The sequence below is a fragment of the Glycine max genome, chromosome 2, assembly GCF_000004515.6.
Source record: "Glycine max cultivar Williams 82 chromosome 2, Glycine_max_v4.0, whole genome shotgun sequence".
Lineage (NCBI taxonomy): Eukaryota > Viridiplantae > Streptophyta > Magnoliopsida > Fabales > Fabaceae > Glycine > Glycine max.
The window spans coordinates 44,686,484-44,708,576 of NC_016089.4; the positions used below are offsets into that span (position 1 = coordinate 44,686,484).

At 32.2% G+C, this 22,093-nt stretch overlaps 2 protein-coding genes and 1 pseudogene across 6 annotated transcripts; 1 reads left to right on the forward strand and 2 right to left on the reverse strand.

Moving 5' to 3' along the window:
• Positions 1–1,993: 1,993 nt before the first annotated feature.
• On the forward strand, positions 1,994–9,500 carry LOC100790521 (polyamine oxidase 5). The gene is made up of 10 exons (XM_006575407.4): positions 1,994–2,437; positions 4,465–4,580; positions 4,698–4,786; positions 6,042–6,155; positions 6,438–6,525; positions 6,627–6,712; positions 6,801–6,903; positions 7,926–8,023; positions 8,271–8,700; positions 8,963–9,500. The coding sequence occupies exons 1-10, from the start codon at positions 2,398–2,400 to the stop codon at positions 9,281–9,283; spliced, it is 1,485 nt and encodes a 494-aa protein (XP_006575470.1). The 5' UTR covers positions 1,994–2,397; the 3' UTR covers positions 9,284–9,500.
• Positions 9,501–9,646: 146 nt separating this feature from the next.
• LOC100791041 (trans-cinnamate:CoA ligase, peroxisomal-like) lies at positions 9,647–12,832 on the reverse strand (annotated as a pseudogene).
• Positions 12,833–15,404: 2,572 nt separating this feature from the next.
• On the reverse strand, positions 15,405–21,156 carry LOC100780932 (phytoene synthase, chloroplastic-like). 5 transcript variants are annotated; one of them, XM_006574330.4, is made up of 7 exons: positions 20,786–21,156; positions 19,696–20,363; positions 19,541–19,591; positions 18,372–18,544; positions 17,482–17,717; positions 16,561–16,753; positions 15,405–15,741 (listed from the first exon to the last, which is right to left on the reverse strand). In XM_006574330.4, exons 2-7 carry the CDS (start codon positions 20,171–20,173, stop codon positions 15,562–15,564), a joined length of 1,311 nt encoding a protein of 436 aa, XP_006574393.1. In that variant the 5' UTR covers positions 20,174–20,363; positions 20,786–21,156; the 3' UTR covers positions 15,405–15,561.
• Positions 21,157–22,093: the final 937 nt, after the last annotated feature.

The window sequence follows — 22,093 nt, forward strand, 5'->3', positions numbered from 1 at the left end:
TTGAATTAGTAGTTCATTAGGATGTGGGACTGAGTTTATGCTAAATTGCAGAAATTGGTTTGTTTAGTTTGTCGACCATGTGTTGTCTGTTAATGATATAGTGTGCATAGATTAACTAATTCAAAGGAAATTGGTAGAAAAAGGTTTTGGGGTTGTGGAAGATTTTGCGTTGGTTGTATTTTGGGACTAATAATAAGGACATAAACGTCAATATGTACTTTTTAAAAAGAAGTGACGGGTTAAAAAAAACTTATTACTAGATATCAAAATCACTTCTTCATAGTTAACTCTCGAAAAATGTTAAAGTAATATTAAATGATAAGATTAAGTGTCGAGTTGACATGAGACTTTGAATGTATTTAGAGTTTTTATATACTTAAATTTAAGCGAATAAATGATTAAATTAAATATTCTTCAAAGCGAAAATATAAACTTCAACCATAACAAAGCAACCATAACAAAAGATAAAAAAAACAGAGCAAGATACGAGAGACAAGAAAAAAAACACTTACATATGAAAAATGATGTTGAATACAAATTTTTGTAGATGTGTTAGGTGTTTGACCTAACAAAATTACTCTTGATTCAATGTTAAAGGTTTTTTACCATTTAAAATTATTCCAACTATAACCTTTGTTAACTAAACTACTCTAACCATAATTCCTCATGTGAAAAAGTCTAAACCACTTAATTTCACTCATAATTCCTTTAGAGCTAAATTAAGTAATTTGCGTTAAGAATAAAGATGCATAAATAAAGTTAAATAACAATATTCTATTCCTAGATATGAGTTACCTGGAAGCTTCTTCAAGTTCTTAGGTTAAATTTTTTGGTTAAATTTTTTGTCTAAAACCCTATAGTATACATGTGAATGGATGATCAAATCATAAATAAGATTATAATCTTAAATAAGAAGCAATGATATTTAAATAACATTAGATGGATAGTAAAAATCATTACATAAGGTGATTTTAATAAGATGATTTTTTTATGATAAATAACAATAACATGAATTTGTTAATTCTTTGTGTTTTAATTTAATCATTTTTTATATTTTTAGATTGGTTTAGCAATTTAAAATAATTTGATTGGTTTGCTAATATGTGGTTGTACGATTGACAAATAACAACGTTTTTAAATATTTGGTCAAAGATATAATAACTTCTTCGTATGTATAGGAGAATATTTGTTGAGCGAAATTAATCTTTTAATTAATTCTTAGTATATATTTAAATAAGATTTATGCATTGATAATATAAATTAATTTTATATTTTCATTCAAAGTCAATAAATTTATTTTATATAATTATTTATAATTAAATAATATATATAATTATTTTACATTATCTATATTTTATCTTTTTTTCTCTGTAAATAATTGCATGTCATGTTATGGTTAATTAGAGATGATGATATGTGATATAGGACATTGACCGTAAAATAATTTCTCAACTAACTAATATCTATAGCTTACACTAGTAGTTATATTTTCCAATGTACTCCTCTTTGTATTTACAATCTTGCTGCAATGGAAGTGAATTGATATTTTACATTTACAAAAATTTAACTAATATCTATTTCACCCAAAAAATAGTTTTAATTATTTTTAAAGTTTGATACTACTTGTTTCCCACGTGCTGTTTTAAGATCAAAAAGTGCCCCCCACTAAACATCATATATCTTTCTTAAATTCATGTTTGTTAGGTTACTGTCCCTGAGTTGTAAAAAAAAAATATTGCTGTCTTCGTCAAGCTTTTCAGTAGTCCCAGATCATTAATTTTCTTTTACGGCGGCTTTATATGAGAATAGTTGTTAGGATTACTCCGGCCTCCCGTGTTAGACAGATATTTATATTTAATCCTATGCATACTATTGGAAATGCTTAATGCAATTAACGAGTGATTGATTAATGTTACACGTGCCTAATAGGTAGGACTTAGGACGTGGATGCACGGATATCTATCTATCTATATATATATCAAGCATGCAATAGCACGAACAAGGTGATTGGCGGGTATTTGTATTGTTTTGTTAATTTTTGTTATATTATATAATTATTATACGTTTATTATATTACACCAATAAAGTGCCGTTGGTCACTGGATCTGTCTGGTTTTAGAGAGAGAGAGAGAGAGAGATTCAGAGGAAGAGAAAAACGTGTGGTTATGTGATTGAGGAAGAGAGAACTGAGAAGGCATTGCCAATTCTCCCAGCAAATCTGAGGCCACCTTCGGTAGAGATTGTTTCATTTTCATAACAAAAAAAAATGAGCTCTAACCTTATGAGTGTTGAGCTGGTTTGATAAATTTTGTTTCTCTTCCAATCTATTTATTCCCCTTGATTCCTTCGGTTCATCTCAACAAACCCTTTTGAGTGCCTACCCTTCTGTTGCAAGTTATGGACGCAAAAGAATTATTCTCCACAAATCTGATTGATGGTTAGTATTTTCTCTTTATGCATGTTTTACTTTTGTTCACATTTTATGTATTTTCATTACAAAGGAAAGGTTCAACTGTTTTTAGTGTTTGTAGGAAGTTGGTTGCTTAAAGATTACTTAGCCAAAGTCACTTGCGTGGGACTTGATCTATGGATCAACTAGTCCTAAAGGGGTGACATTTGAGCTATACAGCTTTTGGCTGTTCACTTTTTTTTTATGGGCAAATGTTAATTTTATTAGTAGAAGTATCAAACTCATGACATTTTCTCTGTTAGCTTCTCCCTTAACCATTATATCTCCCTGGTTGTTCACTTTTATGTTTAAAACTTCTAGAATTTACCTTTTCCTTCTTGAGGTTATTGCCATTATATATGTCAATTAACAGTAATATTGTGCACCAATAGTACTATTTCTGAATGTTGAATTGTCCTGTCAGCGATTGCAAACCTGGCGGTCAGACCTGTCTCTAAAATGGTTTTGGAATAATTAAGATCTAAATTATGCTACATGATAGATGCTTGCAACAAAAATATTTTTAGCAATTAAGGTTGTGCTTGTATTGGCATTTAGCACAATGAACGCCAAAGCTTTCTCTCTGTAAAATTGCGTTCAAGCGTGTGTTGGAGCGCAATAAATAATTAAACCAAACGCACACTAAGTGTCTCAGGTTGTGTAATTGTGGATGCAAGGGAGGATTCATTGGAGAAGCTAAGACATAATTGTGATGGCATGGATGCCATTGATATGCCGTACATGGTCTTCTTATGCTTATACTATACATAACATACTGGTGGCTTTATTACTTGATCTATAAATCATGTGCATACCATGTTCTTATGTGATCCACTGTTATATTTTTAGGGAAAATACAAATAACATGAGGGAACAACATATAAAAATAAGTTTCAGTTACCACACTCCTTTACACAAAAAACCACTAGCACATGGGTCCCATCATCTGCTTCATATGACATGTGATTGTATTTGATTCAGTTGGTTTGTCTGTCAATTTCAGACGTCCACGTTGAAAGGAAAGTGAGATTTATATTATTTGAAGAATTATTTCATGTAAAATGGCTGTCCTTTTCGTTACAACTGAAAATTTTTGTGCTAAAAACATTGACTTGGGAGAATTTAATTTTTAAGTTGATTTTTCAGTTCTCTTTTATCCTTTTTTTTAAGAAAAAAATTGTTTTAGTTCTGCTGGAGTTAGAGGCAGGGAGAGTTGAATTGATATCTATTTGAATCTTTAGAAACCAAATTAACAATTTAATCAATTTAATAGACAATTCAATGATCCACCTGTTTCTTTTGTTATTCTAATTTCCAAGATCATAAATTGCTGAAAGGCAGAATATCGAGTAGTTCTATTTAAACTGAGCATAAATGGAAAGACTGTTAATCTTAATTCTTGTCACAGGAATGACCATGAACTTTTTAACCTGACCAAGCCACAGGAAAAGACTTGATTTTTTGACACACTGAAAATTAACTGTCACTTATCTAAATTGTGTACATATCTTCTTCTCAAAGAAGTTATGACAACACATTACTTGCTTGACATTCCCTAATTCATTTATTCATGTTTGAAAATGATCAGTCTTGGAAGTTAAGAAGAGAACAATAGAAAACAATCAAGTTTTTTTTTTTTCCTTTAACCCAAAGTAGCTTATTCTTTTGGATGAGGTGAAACTGTGGGAGATGTATGGTTTCTTCAGTGATTTGTTCTTGTGTTAGAGCAATATAACATAAGGATCTATATTCTTTAATGGGATGCAAATGCAATTGTTTACACGGCTTGCCTGTGAAATTTTACTTTAGTGTCTTTTCTGAATCTTTCAAGTATATATATTATGGATATAGAATACCATTTTTGTGTTGGTGGTTCCATATCTATGTTTTCTTCCTTCTTGTTCTCTCATCTCTTTGAAAAAGCAAGAGAGAGATTTTGCATTATGTGGTTTATTTAGTTCATCCTCTTCACATGTAAGGACTTTATTCCCCCTTGTGATTTTGGTGTCCACCAGGCACTGTTACCTCACACATCAAGAGGCAATGCAATTCTCCTCATACAGTTATTGTTATTGGTGCTGGAATATCAGGAATTGCTGCTGCACGTAGTCTTCATGAAGCATCTTTTAAGGTGCCATGTCATTATTGTTAGATTTCATCTTTATTTGTTCTATCTATTTTCTTTAATTAGGTCAAGGAAATATTTACTATTGCTTTCTACTTTGGCTTATTCTCATCATTTCGTTAGGTGATTGTACTGGAGTCAAGGGATAGGATAGGTGGCAGGATTTATACTGATTACTCATTTGGCTGTCCAGTAGATATGGGAGCCTCGTGGTAAGTTCTACTTGTTTTACTATAATTGTTTTTCGTTGCTAACACACTAATTTATTAATAAAAGATTAACATCTTCTAACTAGCCATCACTGGTTGTACCATTTTTAAAAAAGCAGGGTTATGCCCACCACACAAAGCATAAGGAATTTGATCGTTAAACTTTTAGTAGGCCACTCATGCTTTGATATTCAAAGGATTGGGTTAGATAATTTTTTTTTTGTTCATAGGGAGGAGTTGAACATTGGTACCTGGGGGTTTACAGCGACTCATACACACTTCTCTAACATTAATTATTTTTTTACTATTTTAAAAGATGTTCAGCAAAACAACATTTTATAAAAAAGGAAAGTTTATCTATTTCAATTTTCAGATATGACTTTGTGAGATTGAAATATCATGACACCTTCCTCTTATTGCCTATTTTAAAGTCTCCTGTCTACATAGTTGGTACACAGAGAAAAACATTTATCCTTAATGAAACAATGCATGCAAAGTTTGCTAAAAGTGTAAACTGCAACTTAGTGGATTTTCCCCCCTGTAATTTTCATTACAATTGCATACGAGACTTAAAGCTTCTAAGAGTCCAACTTGATGTAAAATTACCAAAATTTAGTAATAAAAAAAAGCCTTTTCTCATAATGAAGCTATTCTAGTGTATTTGTTGTGACTCTAGTAGTAGTACCAAAAATGACAAGTCCCCTATACTCACGTTCCAGTTGTATAACAGCAATGATAACCTTATTTATTATCTTTTTTGTTCTTTTTTTTTTCTGTTTTATGATTTTGCTTTTTAACTTTGTCAATCTAGTGCTAATATTTTCTGTCTTCTGAAGCTAATGGTTATTTCTAAATTATAATGTTTACTCAAATAGTAGGTTTATGCTGTTTAGCTTGGTCTATAGAACCTAGTGGTTTCTCTCTCGTCTTTTAATTTTCTTCACACTCATGAGGCTTAAAATTCAGTACTGTGTGAGAAATGTAATGTCATTACCCCTTTATTGAATTTGGTTGAAAAAATTTATTCTGAGTTTTATTTTCTGTGAGAAAAGCTAAATGCACTTTCAGATGCTTATGCTGAAAGAAAATTTCTTAGTATGGATATATATGCTGGAAAACATCCTTCAAAGATGTTTGAGATTGTGAGAAAACACAGTTTTTATCTGATAAAGTGAAATGTGAAGAGCTGTCAATGAAATGAGTCAGAACTCAATAACTTCGTTTTTATTTTATTGATCATTCCTTGATTATTTTCCAGGCTACATGGTGTTTGCAATGAGAATCCCTTGGCACCATTGATACGTGGATTAGGACTTACACTATATCATACCGGTGGTGATAACTCTGTCATATATGATCATGACTTGGAAAGGTAATAATTCAGATTTTATTTTCCTATGTTTCAGCAAGATTGATGTATTTGAAGGTTTACGTCTTTAAGATGCAGTAATTAGGATTGGAAGCAAAAGTATTTCAACTGAAAACTGCATGAGTATACAAATTTTTAGCAAAATTTCTTTATGCGTGCATACTCTACAATCTTTGTCTCTCATGAAAATAAAGCACTAATATATGATATTCTAAAAAGTGTCAAGCATCCGAAACTTTTGTAATTGAACTACTGCTTTCTAGTAATGCCATTTCATCTTTCTAGCTGTATGCTATTTAACATTGATGGTCATCAAGTCCCTCAACATATTATGATCGAAGTTGGAGACACTTACAAGAGAATTCTGGCAGAGGTAAGATCTTTGCTGCATATGGTTTGTGTTGCTTCTTTTAATCATGAATGAAATTGTGGTTATCTTAAACTAGAATAATGGCTTTCTGGTGATATTTCTAGATAGTGAAAGTGAGGAATGAGCATCCTGATGATATGCCTATTCTCCAAGCCATTTCAATTGTGTTAAATAAACATCCAGAACTAAGGTAAGAGATAAATTGGAGCATATGTTGTGTATAAGCACTGAAGATAGAGGTTTCAATCTATCGATATAAATGACCAAGTTTTCTACAGGCTACAAGGACTTGCTCATGAAGTGCTGCAATGGTATATATGCAGAATGGAAGCTTGGTTTGCTTCTGATGCAGATATAATACCACTGAAAACCTGGGATCAGGCAAGTGCCATTATATTAGTTGAAGGATACAAGATCTTCTTTCCCGAAAACTTCTACACATGTCCTTTTTCTGTAATTTTATACTTGAGTCTTGATTTTATTATGAAATCTCGTTTTTCCACTAGGTCCCTGGTTAGGTAATTGTTAATATAACTGATGAGTTCTTCTTTGTTGGAGCTTTTATATAATTAGCAGAAATGTATAAGTTTCTGACCTTTATGAATCAGAGACAGTATTTTTTCCTACTCAGCATTATATTTCTGAACTTCTTTAAACTTCTAAAAGAGAATACAATGACAACAACAAAAGCCTTATCCCACTATGGGGTATGTTTGGCCTATGATATCATAGGCAGAGTTACTTGATATTTTTCATTTGACATGAGATTTCCAAAATAAATTGTCACTTATGTCATAGGTAATCTAAGAAAAACATTAATGCTATACTATTTGAGTTTGAGCTTGAGATAGACTTGTTCATCAAGTAATCATAGCATATTTGAATGTTTAATATACTAAATCAAATTGATTTGAATTTGGATAGGGATATTAGTTAAGTTTGGATACTTAAATTGACTGTGATAAATTAGACTTCGATTTTCATGCACTGTCAATCAGAAAGCATGGTAGGCGTGAATTTGAAAGTAGTGATTCAAAAAGTTAACAAATTTACCATACATGATAGTAAGTCTTATTAGATGACATTGTAAAATCCTTTTACACTATTTACTCAAAAATTATATGGAACGGTTTGCAATATAATATAAGTATTGCCTGTATTAGTAACTTCTTACTCATTTGGATACTAATATGAAAAATATCTATCTATTTCATTGTAAAGAAATCTTTGCTGAACAATATTAACTATATTTCTGCATTAGACGCTTGATTCATTAAGTTATTCTGTTGGTTGAAGTTGATAAATTTTAAATCAGGGTTTCGTCTGTACGTAGCAGATGAACTTGGCAATGTTTAGTATTCAAGAGAATGCTTGTGTTGTTCTTGTTCTTAATTTTCCTACAGGAGCATGTCCTCACTGGTGGTCATGGACTCATGGTAAAAGGATATGATCCTGTTGTAAAAGCTCTTGCAAATGATCTCGATATACGCTTAAATCACAGGTTTGTCTGTATAATTTATTGTGCAACTTAGCTACATCATTTGATGCATAATCATTGTCATGATTTGTGTCACATCAAGCAAAAATGAAAGGAGAAAACAAAAATCATTATGCAGAATTTATTATTATCATTTTTTGTCACTTTTATTAACAAGAATGCATACCAATATTTTCTGTTACCTCTCCCCCTCTCATAGGGGTGGTCAGGGTGTCAGGTTTTGACCCTTTTATGAAACCTTACCATGTAGGGTAACAAAAATATCCAATGGTTACAACATGGTAATGGTCACAGTTGAGGATGGCAGAAACTTTGTTGCTGATGCTGTTATTGTAACTGTCCCTATTGGAATCCTTAAGGCCAATTTAATTGAATTTACACCAAAACTGCCTGATTGGAAAGCTTCAGCAATTAATGATATTGGTATGGGAAATGAAAATAAGATTGCCCTAAGATTTGATAGAGTGTTTTGGCCTAATGTAGAAGTTCTGGGCATAGTTGCACCCACCTCTTATGCCTGTGGTTATTTTCTGAATCTCCACAAGGCAACAGGCCATCCAATTCTTGTGTATATGGCAGCTGGCAGGTTTGCCTACGACCTTGAAAAGCTATCTGATGAATCAGCTGCAAATTTTGTGATGCAACAACTCAAGAAGATGTTTCCTGATGCTTCTAAGCCTGTAAGTTCGTTCAACTCTCATGTAATGTGTTTCATTATTAGGTGGTCCTGGACCATCGCTTAGTCCATGATCCCAATCAATCTCTACATGGCACGGGATGAAGTGTTATTAGTTTTTTTTTCTTCATAAATTTAAAAACTTCAATATATGTCACATAGAGATTGGTTAGGACCATAGACAAGCGGTAGTCTAAAACTACCTAATAATTTCTCACTTTCAGGAGCCTGACTTTTGAGTTTTTTGTTTTGATGGACTATTGTAGGTTCAATATCTTGTGTCACGTTGGGGAACAGATCCAAACTCTCTTGGCTGTTATGCATGTGATTTAGTTGGGATGCCAGATGATGTGTATGAGAGGCTTCGTGCACCATTAGGTAATCTATTCTTTGGTGGGGAAGCTGTTAGTATGGATGACCACCAGGGATATGTGCATGGAGCTTACTCTTCGGGGTTGATGGCTGCTGAAAATTGTCAGAGACATCTTCTACAAAAACAGGGTCACATGGAAAATCTCCCTCTAGTTCCTTCTGTTAGACATGAAATGTTTGAAACTACTATACCTCTTCAAATCTCTAGAATTTGATTTATGTAACTTCCTTGTTCTTGAAAATGAGAGCAATGCTCAAAAAAATGAGTTGATTAGATTAATTAATGCACATTGTAGTAAAACATAAACCATAGTTACTAAAATATTTAGGCAAGCTACCATTAAAAATCATATGATCCAAGAACTCTATTGCCAAATCTATTTTTCCTTCTTTGCATAAAACAGAAATAAAAGGGTCGTAAGTTCATAATTATAAGCATGAGTTAACCCCTGCCCCTTCATAACCATCAGCGCATTCACAGCCTTGTTAACTTTGCCACAATAATAAAGCAAACTAATCAAAATGTTGTAGGTCATAATGTTTGGCTCACAACTTTTACAAATATATCATACAACTCTCTCTAGCTTCCCATTTGCTTCCATTAACACACTTTTTTCATTAGTTAAGATTATTGAAAACTATAAAAATCAAGAGTGAAGTTTATAAAATAAGATGTGAGTCCTACTAAGTTTTGTGATTTTCAATAAATTTTAATCGATAAAAGTGTGTTTCTGACATTTTTTTATTAAGATATTGTACGAAATTACATTCAGGGTGCAACCCTTTGAGCAAAGATACATTTTTTAAAGACGAGACGCAGCCAAAGCGATATTTTTATTATACTTAGACTTCTGATTATCTGAGACTTTAAAATTCTTGGGCTTGTCTCTCAATTCAAATTTTTTAATCTTACCAGTTGAAGTTTTTGGCAATTCCTCCACAAACTTCACCACCTTGGGAACCATGAAGGGTGGCATATTCTTCCTACAATATCCAATAAGATCAGCCTCAGTCAAATCATTCATTTTATCACCTTAAAATTTCTTCAACACAACAAATGCACATGGACTCTCCCCCCATCTTGGATGTGGCATTGCCACCACTGCAGCCTCCAACACCCTTGGGTGCTTATAAAGCACATATTCCAAATCCACACTACTAATATTTTCCCCTCCTGAAATAATCACATATTTGGATCTATCCTTTATTTCCAAATAACCATCTTTGTGTATAACACCAGCATCCCCCGTGTGAAACCACCCATCACTAAAGGCTTTTAAGGTTGAATCTAGATCTTTGAAATACCCTTTCATTATGCTACTTCCCCTTAACACAATCTCTCCCATTGTCTTCCCATCTCTTGACACACTTTCCATTGTGTCAACTTTCTTTACATCAACATCTTCAAGTGTCAATATAATAACTCCTAGACGAGCTTTCAATTGAGCTTGTTCATCTTTTGGGAGTTGATTCCAATGTTGTTGCCACTCACACACCAACACTGATCCAGTTGCTTCTGTTAACCCATATGCATGCATGACATGAAATCCAAGAGACTCAATCTTCTCAATCAAAGAAGGTGGTGATGGTGCTCCACCCGTGAGTATTTCCACAATGGATTTGATTTCAAAACGTTCACTTGGCTTGGCTTCTAGAATGATGTTGAAGACAATAGGAGCACAACACGTGTGTCACATGATGCAAAGATATATTCTTGTATATGTCATAGGCTGAAACATTTCTAAGGCAAACATTGGTTCCCCGACGTGCAGCCACACCCCACGTGAAGGTCCATCCATAACAACGGAACATTGGTAGTGTCCAAAGATACACTGGCTCGGTACTCATTTCCCAACCTAGTATAAGGCTAAGGGTACTAACTACTAAGGTATGCACCTCTATGGCTATAAACTACTCCTTTAGATGCTGAGGTTGTTCCTGATGTGTAGTTCAAAGCAATTGGGGCCCACTCATCATGGATTTTCTCTGGAAAAAAGTTTGAATCATCATTATAGACCAATTGCTCATATTCTAACTCAACAAATTGTATGCTAGTGGGTGAGTTTATGTCATCAATGAGAATGAGTAGTGGAGGAGATGAATGATACTTTTTGGCAATGAGCAATTCTAAGGCTTCCTTTGCCTTGGGGACATACTCATAGTCCACAAACAAGACTTTGGCTTCAGAGTGACGTAAAATGGTGGCTATGTTATTTGCATCCAAACGGGTGTTAATGGTGTTTAGCACTGCACCTGCCATAGGCACTGCAAAATGCATTTCGTACATTGCTGGAATGTTAGGGGCCAACACAGATACCTGAGCAACAAAAAACCAAATTACGAATGTATATACACATTTATGATTCTTAAGTACTGAATTTGTGCATGTGGGGATGGATTTATGTTGGAGGTTAAGGGGCCTAGGCCACCCTGACTTTTGCAATTTATAAAATATACATTATTTTAATATTAAATTTTTATTTAAGATAACTAAATTATAATTTTAAAACTCAAACCAACTCGACTCCAACTACGAACCAATGGTTTGATTGGGTGGAGTTGACTATTAGACCAATCATGCAATCAACTTGGTGTGACCTAATGCAATTCACTTGGGTTTGTGATTGAAATTGTAATCTTTTGTTGACCCGGATCAAGTTATGTAGTTTTTTTTTCTCTCAAAATAACGTCATTTTGTTGTTGTAGTGTGATTGTTGATTTATTTTTTATATTACTTGTTTAATTCATTGTGTTTAAGAAATATTTATATTTAATTACTTTAGGTACTTGATTGATTTTGTTTATGAGTAGTCATCATAAGTAGTAATTTTTTTGGAACTGTTTTTTAGATAAGTATAAAAATTTCATATTTTTTTAATATAGTTTGAGTCATACAAGTTAATTAGTGGTTTGATCATTGTAAATAGAATGGTATTTAAATGTTATTTTTTTCTTATTTTTTACAAAATATTTTTTCATAGGTTTATTGCAAAAGTAATAATATTTTCTCCTCATTTTAGATAAATATTATATTATTTAATAACTTTAATTGCAAAAATAATTACATTCTTTCTTTTCTAAAACAAAATAGTCAAGTATAATTTTTTTTCTTTTATAACTCGTTATTGTTATTTTAATTATGTCGATTTGCTTATAGTTAATTTATTGACAAAATTATAGTTAATTTAAGAATATTAGAGAATTAGTATTTACTACTTTTTGTCAATAAAGCAATTTGACAGACAATATTTAAAAGATTGATCGGGTTGAACTTTTAGACAAACCAACAAATATAATATTTGCTTAACACTATTCTTCATATATTTTCTTTGTTTATTTTTTAAACATTATTTGTGAAACTAAATTTTAACCATTATCATCTTAGTTTGTTTGTTTTTTCTATTGTAGTTTGGATTAATTTTTATAATTGATCCTTTACCCTTTATTTCTGACTCCATCCTTGCATGCATGTATGATGATAACATAGGTTTTCTAGTACTAACGTCGGAAGAAATTACCAAATGAATTTTAATTTCTTGAATTTTTCCCTTAGAACATAAATATAAAGCTTATTTCACACAGAAGTGCACATAAGTAATCTAACTTTGTTTATACTCAAAAAATATTTATACACTTACAACATCATTATATTCCTTGCAAGATTGAGAGAGTGTATAGAGGAGGCCATGTGAAGCGAGTTCCTTCATGGATGATACCTCGTCAAGAAAGTTACAGGACTGAGAGGGCTGTAATTTGCTTGACATTTTGGAAGGTTATCCATTTTTCTTTCAATTTATAAGAAAGAGTTAATAAAATTTAGTTATGTTTTACTTGAAAATTGATCGGAACTATGGTGATCCACACTCATTGATAATTTTTTCTCGACCTCACTTTTAGCCTTTGTTTGAAATGATAGAATCACAATGGAATGGATTTGATGTACGGAAAATATTTTGTTATCCTTATTTGTATACATTTATTTATTTTATTAGGAACATTTGTGTGATTTTTCATTTTTTTTGTAGATAACTAAAAGAGGAAAGGAAGTTTCTAGCTTCCTTTTATTTTCTTTTCTTTTTCTTTTACTGCCAAGCAATATAAAAATCGTCTTAATTTCTATTTTTTTTTTGCTAACTTCCTTTTCTAAACGAAAATACTTGAGAAAAATTTCATCACCACTCCACCAGGTTAACAAGGCTGGTTGAAGTAGGCACGATACATGAACAATCTGATCATACCCCCAATTACTTATACTATCCTACATTTTATTCTTTAATGATAAAAAAGAAGAAGATATTTTACATATTTACTATGAAAGAGGTAGGTATAAAAAACACTGTACAAATTGGGAATTTGAAAATATCATTTTTTTTTACGGTGAAGATATCATTCTTAATATAAAATAATGATAAAATTATTTTTATATTATTAGTTGAACTTTCTCATTAACTGTCACTTATTATTAATAAATTTAATCAATAATTTTAATATTCTTTACACCGTATTTTTTTTCTTCTTTTTTATGAGATAATTTGATACTAGTACTTAAGATGATTAATTAATGGTTAAACTGGTAGAGGGGTACGTGTTAATATTATTATTTTTTCCTATATTCTACGTGTTATTATTTTATTCAGGATCGATCAATGTGTTATATACAATTAATAGTATAATAAAGTAGTGATTATTTTGTTTTAACAAGTGATTAATAATATCGTGAGGTTATTAAAATATCTAACAGTAGTTAATTATGTTTTTAAAATTGTTAATATTAACCATATCGATAATTAATGTATTTATTTTATTCACTTGTTAGAAAAAATATAAGTATATTTCTGCATATAGTTAAGCTTCTGTGCTAGACAGACTTCGAGTGTGTAAGGAGGAACTGTATTTTTCTACATATCGATAAGCATGTGGAAGTTGATAGTTACACCTCAAAATTCATCTAAGTTCTTGAATGTATTCTTTTTTAATTATATAATGTTTTTGTTTTGGTCTTCCTTGGCTTCAGTTGCTCAGTAGATAGGGGAGAAAGGAGGAACTGTATTTTTCTTTACATCTGATCCTCTAAAGAGGATTTAAATAAACTATGTATTTAGGCAGAGAAAAAAATATTCACAGTGTGACCGTACTTTAATAGTGAGAGAGAGAAATAATAAAATATTGAAATAAGTCATGGGTGGACACGTGGTGGCTGAGAAAATGGAAACTGGATGGTTTTAGTAAAATTATTATTGATTGATAAATAAAAAAGGGGGTGTGTTTTAGGGAATAGGGGTGTGAGACAAACTCAAGGCGTTTCTGTTTTGGACTCCCCGTCCCTTTCTTGTGAGACAAAGTTTTGGGTGTACAAGTAAAACGCTGGTGCATAAAGTTACTAATTACATAATAAATTTTATGATAATTAATTTTATTCTAATATATTTAATGTTCACAAAATTTATTATATAATTAATTTCAATATTATATATAATAACATTAATTATTTTATAACATAGTTTACTTATTAGCTCAATTTATTAGAGTATCGTGTTTTTAACCTGAAAGAGACATGTTTTCACGAATCCGCAAGTTATGCATCAGTAAGTCTGCCATGGGTAATTTTGAAAAAAAAGTATTGGGTGTATAAGAAAAATACTGGGTGCATAAAGAAATTTCCATTTTGATAGTATTAGTGTAGGCCTTTTTTTTTTGTTTCTACTAAATTAAAAAAGAGGATTTTTTTTAAGATAAAAAAGAAGATTTAAAACAGAGACATCGGGTAGTTTTTGAATAAAAAACTGTCAATTGAATAAAAAAAACAAAATACATCGGGTAGTTTTTAATGGTAGTTTCTTACTGTCTATTGACTTAGTTGTCTAATAAAATCTTTTAAAACCTTCCTTATTACATATAAAATATTTTCTCTACTCAAATGCACACAAATAAAACATAACATGTCTTTTTGTGAAAATTGATTTTTTATTTTATTTCTAACCCTTGGGTTAGTTGAGATTTGAAAGCTAAAACAGTCTCAAAGAACCCAAAAAGATGAATTTGAAACATCAATACCAAAAAAAATTTAAAACTTTTTGTTCTCACCTTAAATTTGTGTAGATTAATTTTGGGTCCATCTTCAACCAGCGGTCGCCCCCCTAAGGCCAGCCCTAATGCTGGTTTGTAGTACACAAATTATATTCAAATATTAGAAGTTTTTAAAATACAGTTTAATAAAAAAATTGTTGTTTGAATTGAAATTTTTTTCAATTATAATAGTAACAATAAATTAAGAAAATGTGGTCAGTTCAAATAATTCATAACTCGCATCAAAATGAACTCTAAACTAACAATATATTAGTCCAAACTTTTTTTATATAAAAAGGAAAAATTATGAATATCAAAATCCAATAATGACCAAAATTACGCCTTATTTTATCATATACAAGTTGTGCCTTTCCATTTTTTGTGGTCCTCTATCCATTATTCTACACAACGCTATATAGCGTTGGATTTATGTCTTCATTACAGGAGATAACTTTCTTGATGGAGGAACTATAGATCTAGCATAAGCAGCTGGCAAGGAAAGAAACTTCTTGGCTTTGCTCACATAAGCCCTCCTGGTGAAATTGTTGTAATCATTAGCTTCTATCTCATCCAATATTTGGCGATACAATAACAAAGATGCCCATACCTACAAAACATCAACAACATCCTTATTAGTTCACATTTGAAATTTGTTAAATAATGCATAAAATCATTACCCTTGGCCAATGGCTTGACCCTTTTTTCCATTTGAGCTCATGGGTCCATGCCGGTTCTAGAATTGCCATAATCTTTCTAGGAATAAGTGTATTCTTACTTTAGCACACAAGGGTCACCCTCAAAAAACTGCTTAGGTATTGGACATTAAAAAATTCTAATTCCACATTCAACATTACATTGTTATTAAAATGACAAGTCTACAATGACATCACTCCATTAGACGATGCTATAAACTCATATGCAGACACGAGCATAGCCAATAAGAAACAATTTTATGTTGACAACAATGACTGCAAAACTTTATTTGTTGGATTAAAGTTCATATTATAAATGTGTGTGTGACTGTCACCGTGAAACAAATATTTTGACCCAAATAGTTAATGTTTCATTAAGCTTCCCCAGGCCCACCACCCCCACTGATTCTGAAAAGGCTATGCATGTGTGTCCACACTAAAATTTGAGTAAACTACTAATTTGGTCTTTTAACTTTTAAGTATTACCAGATCTCTTAAAATAGTTCCTAAAATAATAAAACTATACAAGTAATCCCCTAAGTATTTAGTCACTAAGTTAATACATTCTACAATATTTAAGAGACTACTTAGCATGATTTCTAACACTCGGGAGATCACTTTAAGAACCATTTAGGAGAGAGGAAAATACTTCAAGGATAAATTGATGGTTTATTCTTAAAATTTCAAGCACAGAAGAGGTTTTATAGAATTGATAAATTTTTGGAATTTCTTACCGGCCATCTGCTAGCTTCATTAAGCTCGGTCACTCCCTTTTCTGCCTCATCAAAAAACATTCTTGCCCTTTTGATTTGGCTCTTCATGAAGTTCCTCCACTTGTCTGTCACCTTACCAGCAAATATGTCTTCATCTGAAAGCCCTGCTTGAGCCAACTCATCTTGTGGAAGATACACTCTTCCTCTGCTAGCACTGTTGAAAATCAAGCATGTAATAAGAAGGGTGCAACCAAATTAAAATGCAGGTTCTTTATTGAAATCAGTATAAAAAATACCAACATGGTATTTTCAGTCCATTAGAATACCAGATTAGAGTGAAACAAAACCAGTACCTAACACAGACTACTAACATATATATCCATTGAACTTGAAGCATATTTTGATATCAATTCCACTACTATTTTTCATTTCCATCCCCCTATGTTTTCTTTTCTCTAGCCAATCAGGTGAGGCACCACACAGTCTGGAAATCCTATTTAGTTTTATGGACCTGAGACAGAACAAAGGCACTTTGAAACCCAAACCAGACGTAGTAGCATGAATGGCTATTAATGTATTAACAATAAAAGAAACTCATATACAAGTTTTGAAAAGTCCAGAATAGGAGTTAACAGAAAGATTCGCCGAGCTTGCACAGTAATATAAAATAATAAAATTCAGCATTTTATATGCATCTCACTCAAGCTTTTCTCTTTTTGGTGAGACGATACAGTCTGGATATCATGTGTCTCAATGAGGTGATATGCATCTCATAAACTTCAGGAATCGAGTTAGATATTGACTTGTAATGGTCTAATACTCTAATGCATAATACCACAATGGTGATAATGGGAGAAGTAAACTTCACATTCTAGAAGTATTTTGTTCCTAATATTTCCGAAGACTTAAATAAACATCAATACTCAGTAGTTATGGACTTACTCCTCTCCAACATCTCTGAGTATGTTGGTTAGCTGATTTGCAATTCCTAGGGCCAAGGCAGCATTGTATACACTCTCTGTTGTGGCTTCTGAATTTGGTGAAATGCCCATGATTGGAACACTCATTATACCAACTGTCCCAGCAACATAGTAACAGTAAAGATATAGTTCATCAAAGTTTTTGTATCTTGGCTTCTTAAGATCCAATCTCATTCCTTCTATCATATCTTTAAATGGCTGCTTAAACACAAATAAAAGATTTGAAAAATAAGAAGTCTAACAACGAAGGTGAATATGTTAATTCAAGAGCTTATTGTAACTTGTAAGTAATGAAACACAATTGAAGGTTTCACAAAATCATGTAAGGCAACATGAAAAACCTTGGCAGTTTACAGGATATTTATAGAAAAGACAAGCAGTGACATTTTCAGATGTTTAACCAAAAATTAAAAAGTCCAACTCGTATATTAATTTCTTTCTCCAGATGGCTTCAGATTGAATTGTGTTATGGAACTCAAATTAAGAATCAAACAGGTTAGTATCATGAGGAGTTAAGAACGCTGATTTGGATGACATAACAAGCAAATTTTGGACACAGACTGCATGTTTCCAAGTCTGTTCCCCATAACATAAAGGTATGCTATGGAAGATAAAACATAGATCTGAACACTGCACTAATGAAAGAGTTCGGAGCAAGCAGAGGTCAGCCTCATCAAATACTAATTAAAATGAAGGAAAGCTCAGAAGTGATAATAATATAAAGGGTAATAATCACCTCCAATTGCTTTAAAATTTACACACAATCCATCTTACATCGTGCGCATGTGTGTGTAAAGATTAGCAATGAATTTCCAGCCAATATCTTATTTGATCAAGGAAAAGGATCCATACCTGGATGTCAACAGGAAATTTGGCAACTGTATCTGCTAAAGCAGCATCAAGCATATCAAATGGACGACCTTGGAAAAGTTCTTCCAATCTTGATTCCCACCTATCCAAAGCAGTTGGTGTAATTTGTGAAGCATTAGGGCCATCAACAAGTTCATCCGTTCTCCTACACCACACTGAATAACAGGGAGCGCTATAAGGCAATTGAGAATTGATCAGATAAATTGGTCTTACTTCATATAGCACTCTTGCACAGTCATCTGACAAAAGATATGTAATACAAGATAAAACATAACCAGATTTTCTTCACTATGAATCCATAAGCATTACCACAGCTTACCCTTATCTGTCCAACTTTGGTTATCAAAATGAACAACAAAGATTTTGACAGCTGGAAATGTCTAACTGTTTACACATTCGATCAGAGATCAGAGTAAGACCACTGTGTTTTTGCAATTTTATTATCTGGAGGTGAAAGCTTCAACATTGATTGCTGTTCTGAGGTTTGTCAGTTTATATTGTGCATATAAGAGGATTAAGTTCTCATTAACATATTTGGTCAGATACATTTTCATGCAATGATTAAGTTTCATTAGGGAATGGACATTGCCACAAGTTCCTTTGATGTCTAGAAGGAACAAAGACACAGATTTCTCAATTTTGGAGGACTCATTCAAACCTTTGTGCGTATAAAATCAGATTAAATGTTAATTGAAAATCAATAGTTTCAAGCCTGAAGGTCCCTATAGCAAAACTGGTCCACTAGACACTAGTTCTTATTTTCAACATAAACTACCCTGAAAGTTCAAATAAGATTTTATGCAAATATATAATTAGTCAATATGCTTTTTGGAGACTGAAACTTTGCTTCTTATGCTTCTAACTTCTGAGTTAGATACTACAATTAGATATGGAATTTGAACCCTAATTGAGTGGCCATAATCTTAGTGCATTCTAAAACAATTCTGTTGTTACAATAACTCTCAATTCAAAAACAATTTATGAAAAGTCTTCTTAAAGTATTTGCTTGTTGTGATTCCCACTACACTGCAAAAGTTTACAGTAGATTGCTTTTGCAATCCAGCTAATGCTAATCGAAATGAATATAAAACAATAAAAAGAAAATAGTAAAGATAGAAAGAAACCCTAAACAAATGAGCATGATCACTCACCATATATTGCCCAGATAGCTCTTCGCCTTTCGGGAGTCATTAGGAGAGTTCCTGAAAGACAGAATCCCATGTTAATTGGACTCAAAACCATGCCACAAACCAAATGTAATCAAAATTTGATATCCTCGCATGAGGAAGGATAAGAGAAAGCTAACCCAGGTAAAATGTTTTCGCATATTCAGCACAAATTTCTCCACAACGGTCATATGCTTCATTCAACAAACTCAAATTCCCAGGCAGAGCAATATCTGGCTTTGCATCAAGTTCACCCGTAGCGCCCAACTTCCTCTTAACCAAAGATGCCTGCTTCAACACCACATCATAGACCTTCTGCTCTGATGAAACAGCCACTTCTCCTGCTGCTGGGTTAGCAAGCACATTCGCTATCAGAGGGAAGTTGCTAGCACTTTCTAAGCCAGACCGACCAACACATGCATACTTCATATCTGTACTCAAAGAGCACAATCTCCATCCCTTTTCCTTATCCTTCTCCACTCTAATCGACCCAAAATCCCTAGACATGACCTTTGAAGAATCTAAGAACTTCACATGCCGAACAGAATCAAGTAACCCGGTGGAATGGGAAACCTCTAAACCAGGGGAGGAAACAAACCATAAAAATGTCACAGACATGACTAAGCTCTTTGTGTTCTTGAAACCTGTTTGTGGAGCTTATTCCTTTCCTTCTTGACTTCCTATGCCTCAAATATTAATCCTTCAAAGAACCATTCAATGGAAAACACTGGCAAATCATGAAAAACAATATGAAAGTGTGGCAAACCACAGTTCCAACAACTGCAAAACTTGTTCTACCAAAAGCTATCTGTGATTGAACCAACCGACCAAAACAAACAACATATTCAGTACCACGGTAAAACCAACCAAAAACAAAACAAAAGAAAACTTTTCATTAGATACAACAAGAATACAAAAAACTCACCTAATGAAGATCCAAATCCAAATCCAAACAACACCCCCTCCCCCCCCAAAAGAAGAAGAAAAAAGAGTTGCAGCTGTCACCAGGGAAAACATTAACCGACAAAGAGTGTTTGCTAAGACTTCTCATTCATTCCCACACCCAAATTGCAAACAGCATTAAAATTATGAATGAAAGAAATCCAACCTATCTATCTACGTATTATGTTCCCTAACCTACACGAAAATCCAACCACTTAAAAAAATAGCATGAATGAAAGAAGAAACAAGAAAACAAAACAAGATGCGCGCGCGCACACACACACACACCTGTTGGGTGGTGCTGCAGTGAACGACTTAGAAGAGCTTCCCATTAATTGAGCATAACATCAACATCAACATCATGGAAGGAGCAAAAACTAACAACGGCCACTAAGAGCAATTTTCTTTCACTCACACCATATGACATGACATGACCCACCAAACACTCTCCACTCTTCCGGACCTTAATACTACTATTTTATTTTTTTGCTTGTCTTTTTCTTTCTTCTTTTTTGTATATATATATACTATAGGATAAAAAGAATGTCCCCTTTTTGTATGGAGAATTCTCTATCTTCTTCTCTCTACATCCGTGACCACATTTGAGGCCACCCTCTTGACACCAGCCAGTGTCTGGTTCTGAGTTTCACACGCTTGTTGTTACAAAGTTTGGAGCTTTATGTCTTAGTTCAGCATAAGCTGCTCCAATTTATAATGGGTCGGGTTTACCCAACACTATATCCGAATGTGGGGCTTTGGGGATAAATTTTTATTTTTGAGTAAGTGCACAAACATATAAAGAAATATTGGGGAAAAAAGAGAAAGACAAAAGAGAAAAAGGTTGAATAGGTAATGTAAATCACAGTTATTAACAAGAAAGAGAAATAGATTGAATACGTAATAGAAAAAAAATTAAATTATAATAATAATAAACTAATTTTGCTCCTCTAAACTGAGAAAAAGTATCGTAAGTAATTTGAGTAGTTAATGAAAAAATTAACTATTTGAATTTCAACACATATATGATTTATTATGTATATAAATGTAATATCAAGCATGATTTTTTCATTAATATTGAGATTATTTACTTTATTCGTTTTAAAAAAATTATTTTAATTGAAAACATTTATTGTTTTTCTTAAATGCATACCATATCATTTTAAAAATAAAATATATTGTAAAGATTCCAATATTATTATATAATATAACATGTTTTTAATAATTAATTAATAACTCTATTAATCAAAATTATTTATTAATAAAAATTGTTAATTTACAAAACAAGGAGACCAACTCCTATAATTAAAAATTAGAGAATAAAATTATGGATTTGGAAAACTAAAAGAATAAAAATTATAATTTAATTTAAAATTTAAATGTAAATTAGTATTTTTTCCAAAAAAAAAACAATAAGAATTTGCATTTAAATATTCTTTTTTTAAAGCCGCTCATTAGTGTGTAAAAGCACTTTTTAAATAAATTATGTTTCATTAAATTATTATTCAATAAAGTAGATTGCGGATAATACAAAAAAGAAAATTACACCCATCTCTTTAGAGAATACAGTATTCCTCTTATGTTAAAAATATAAATATA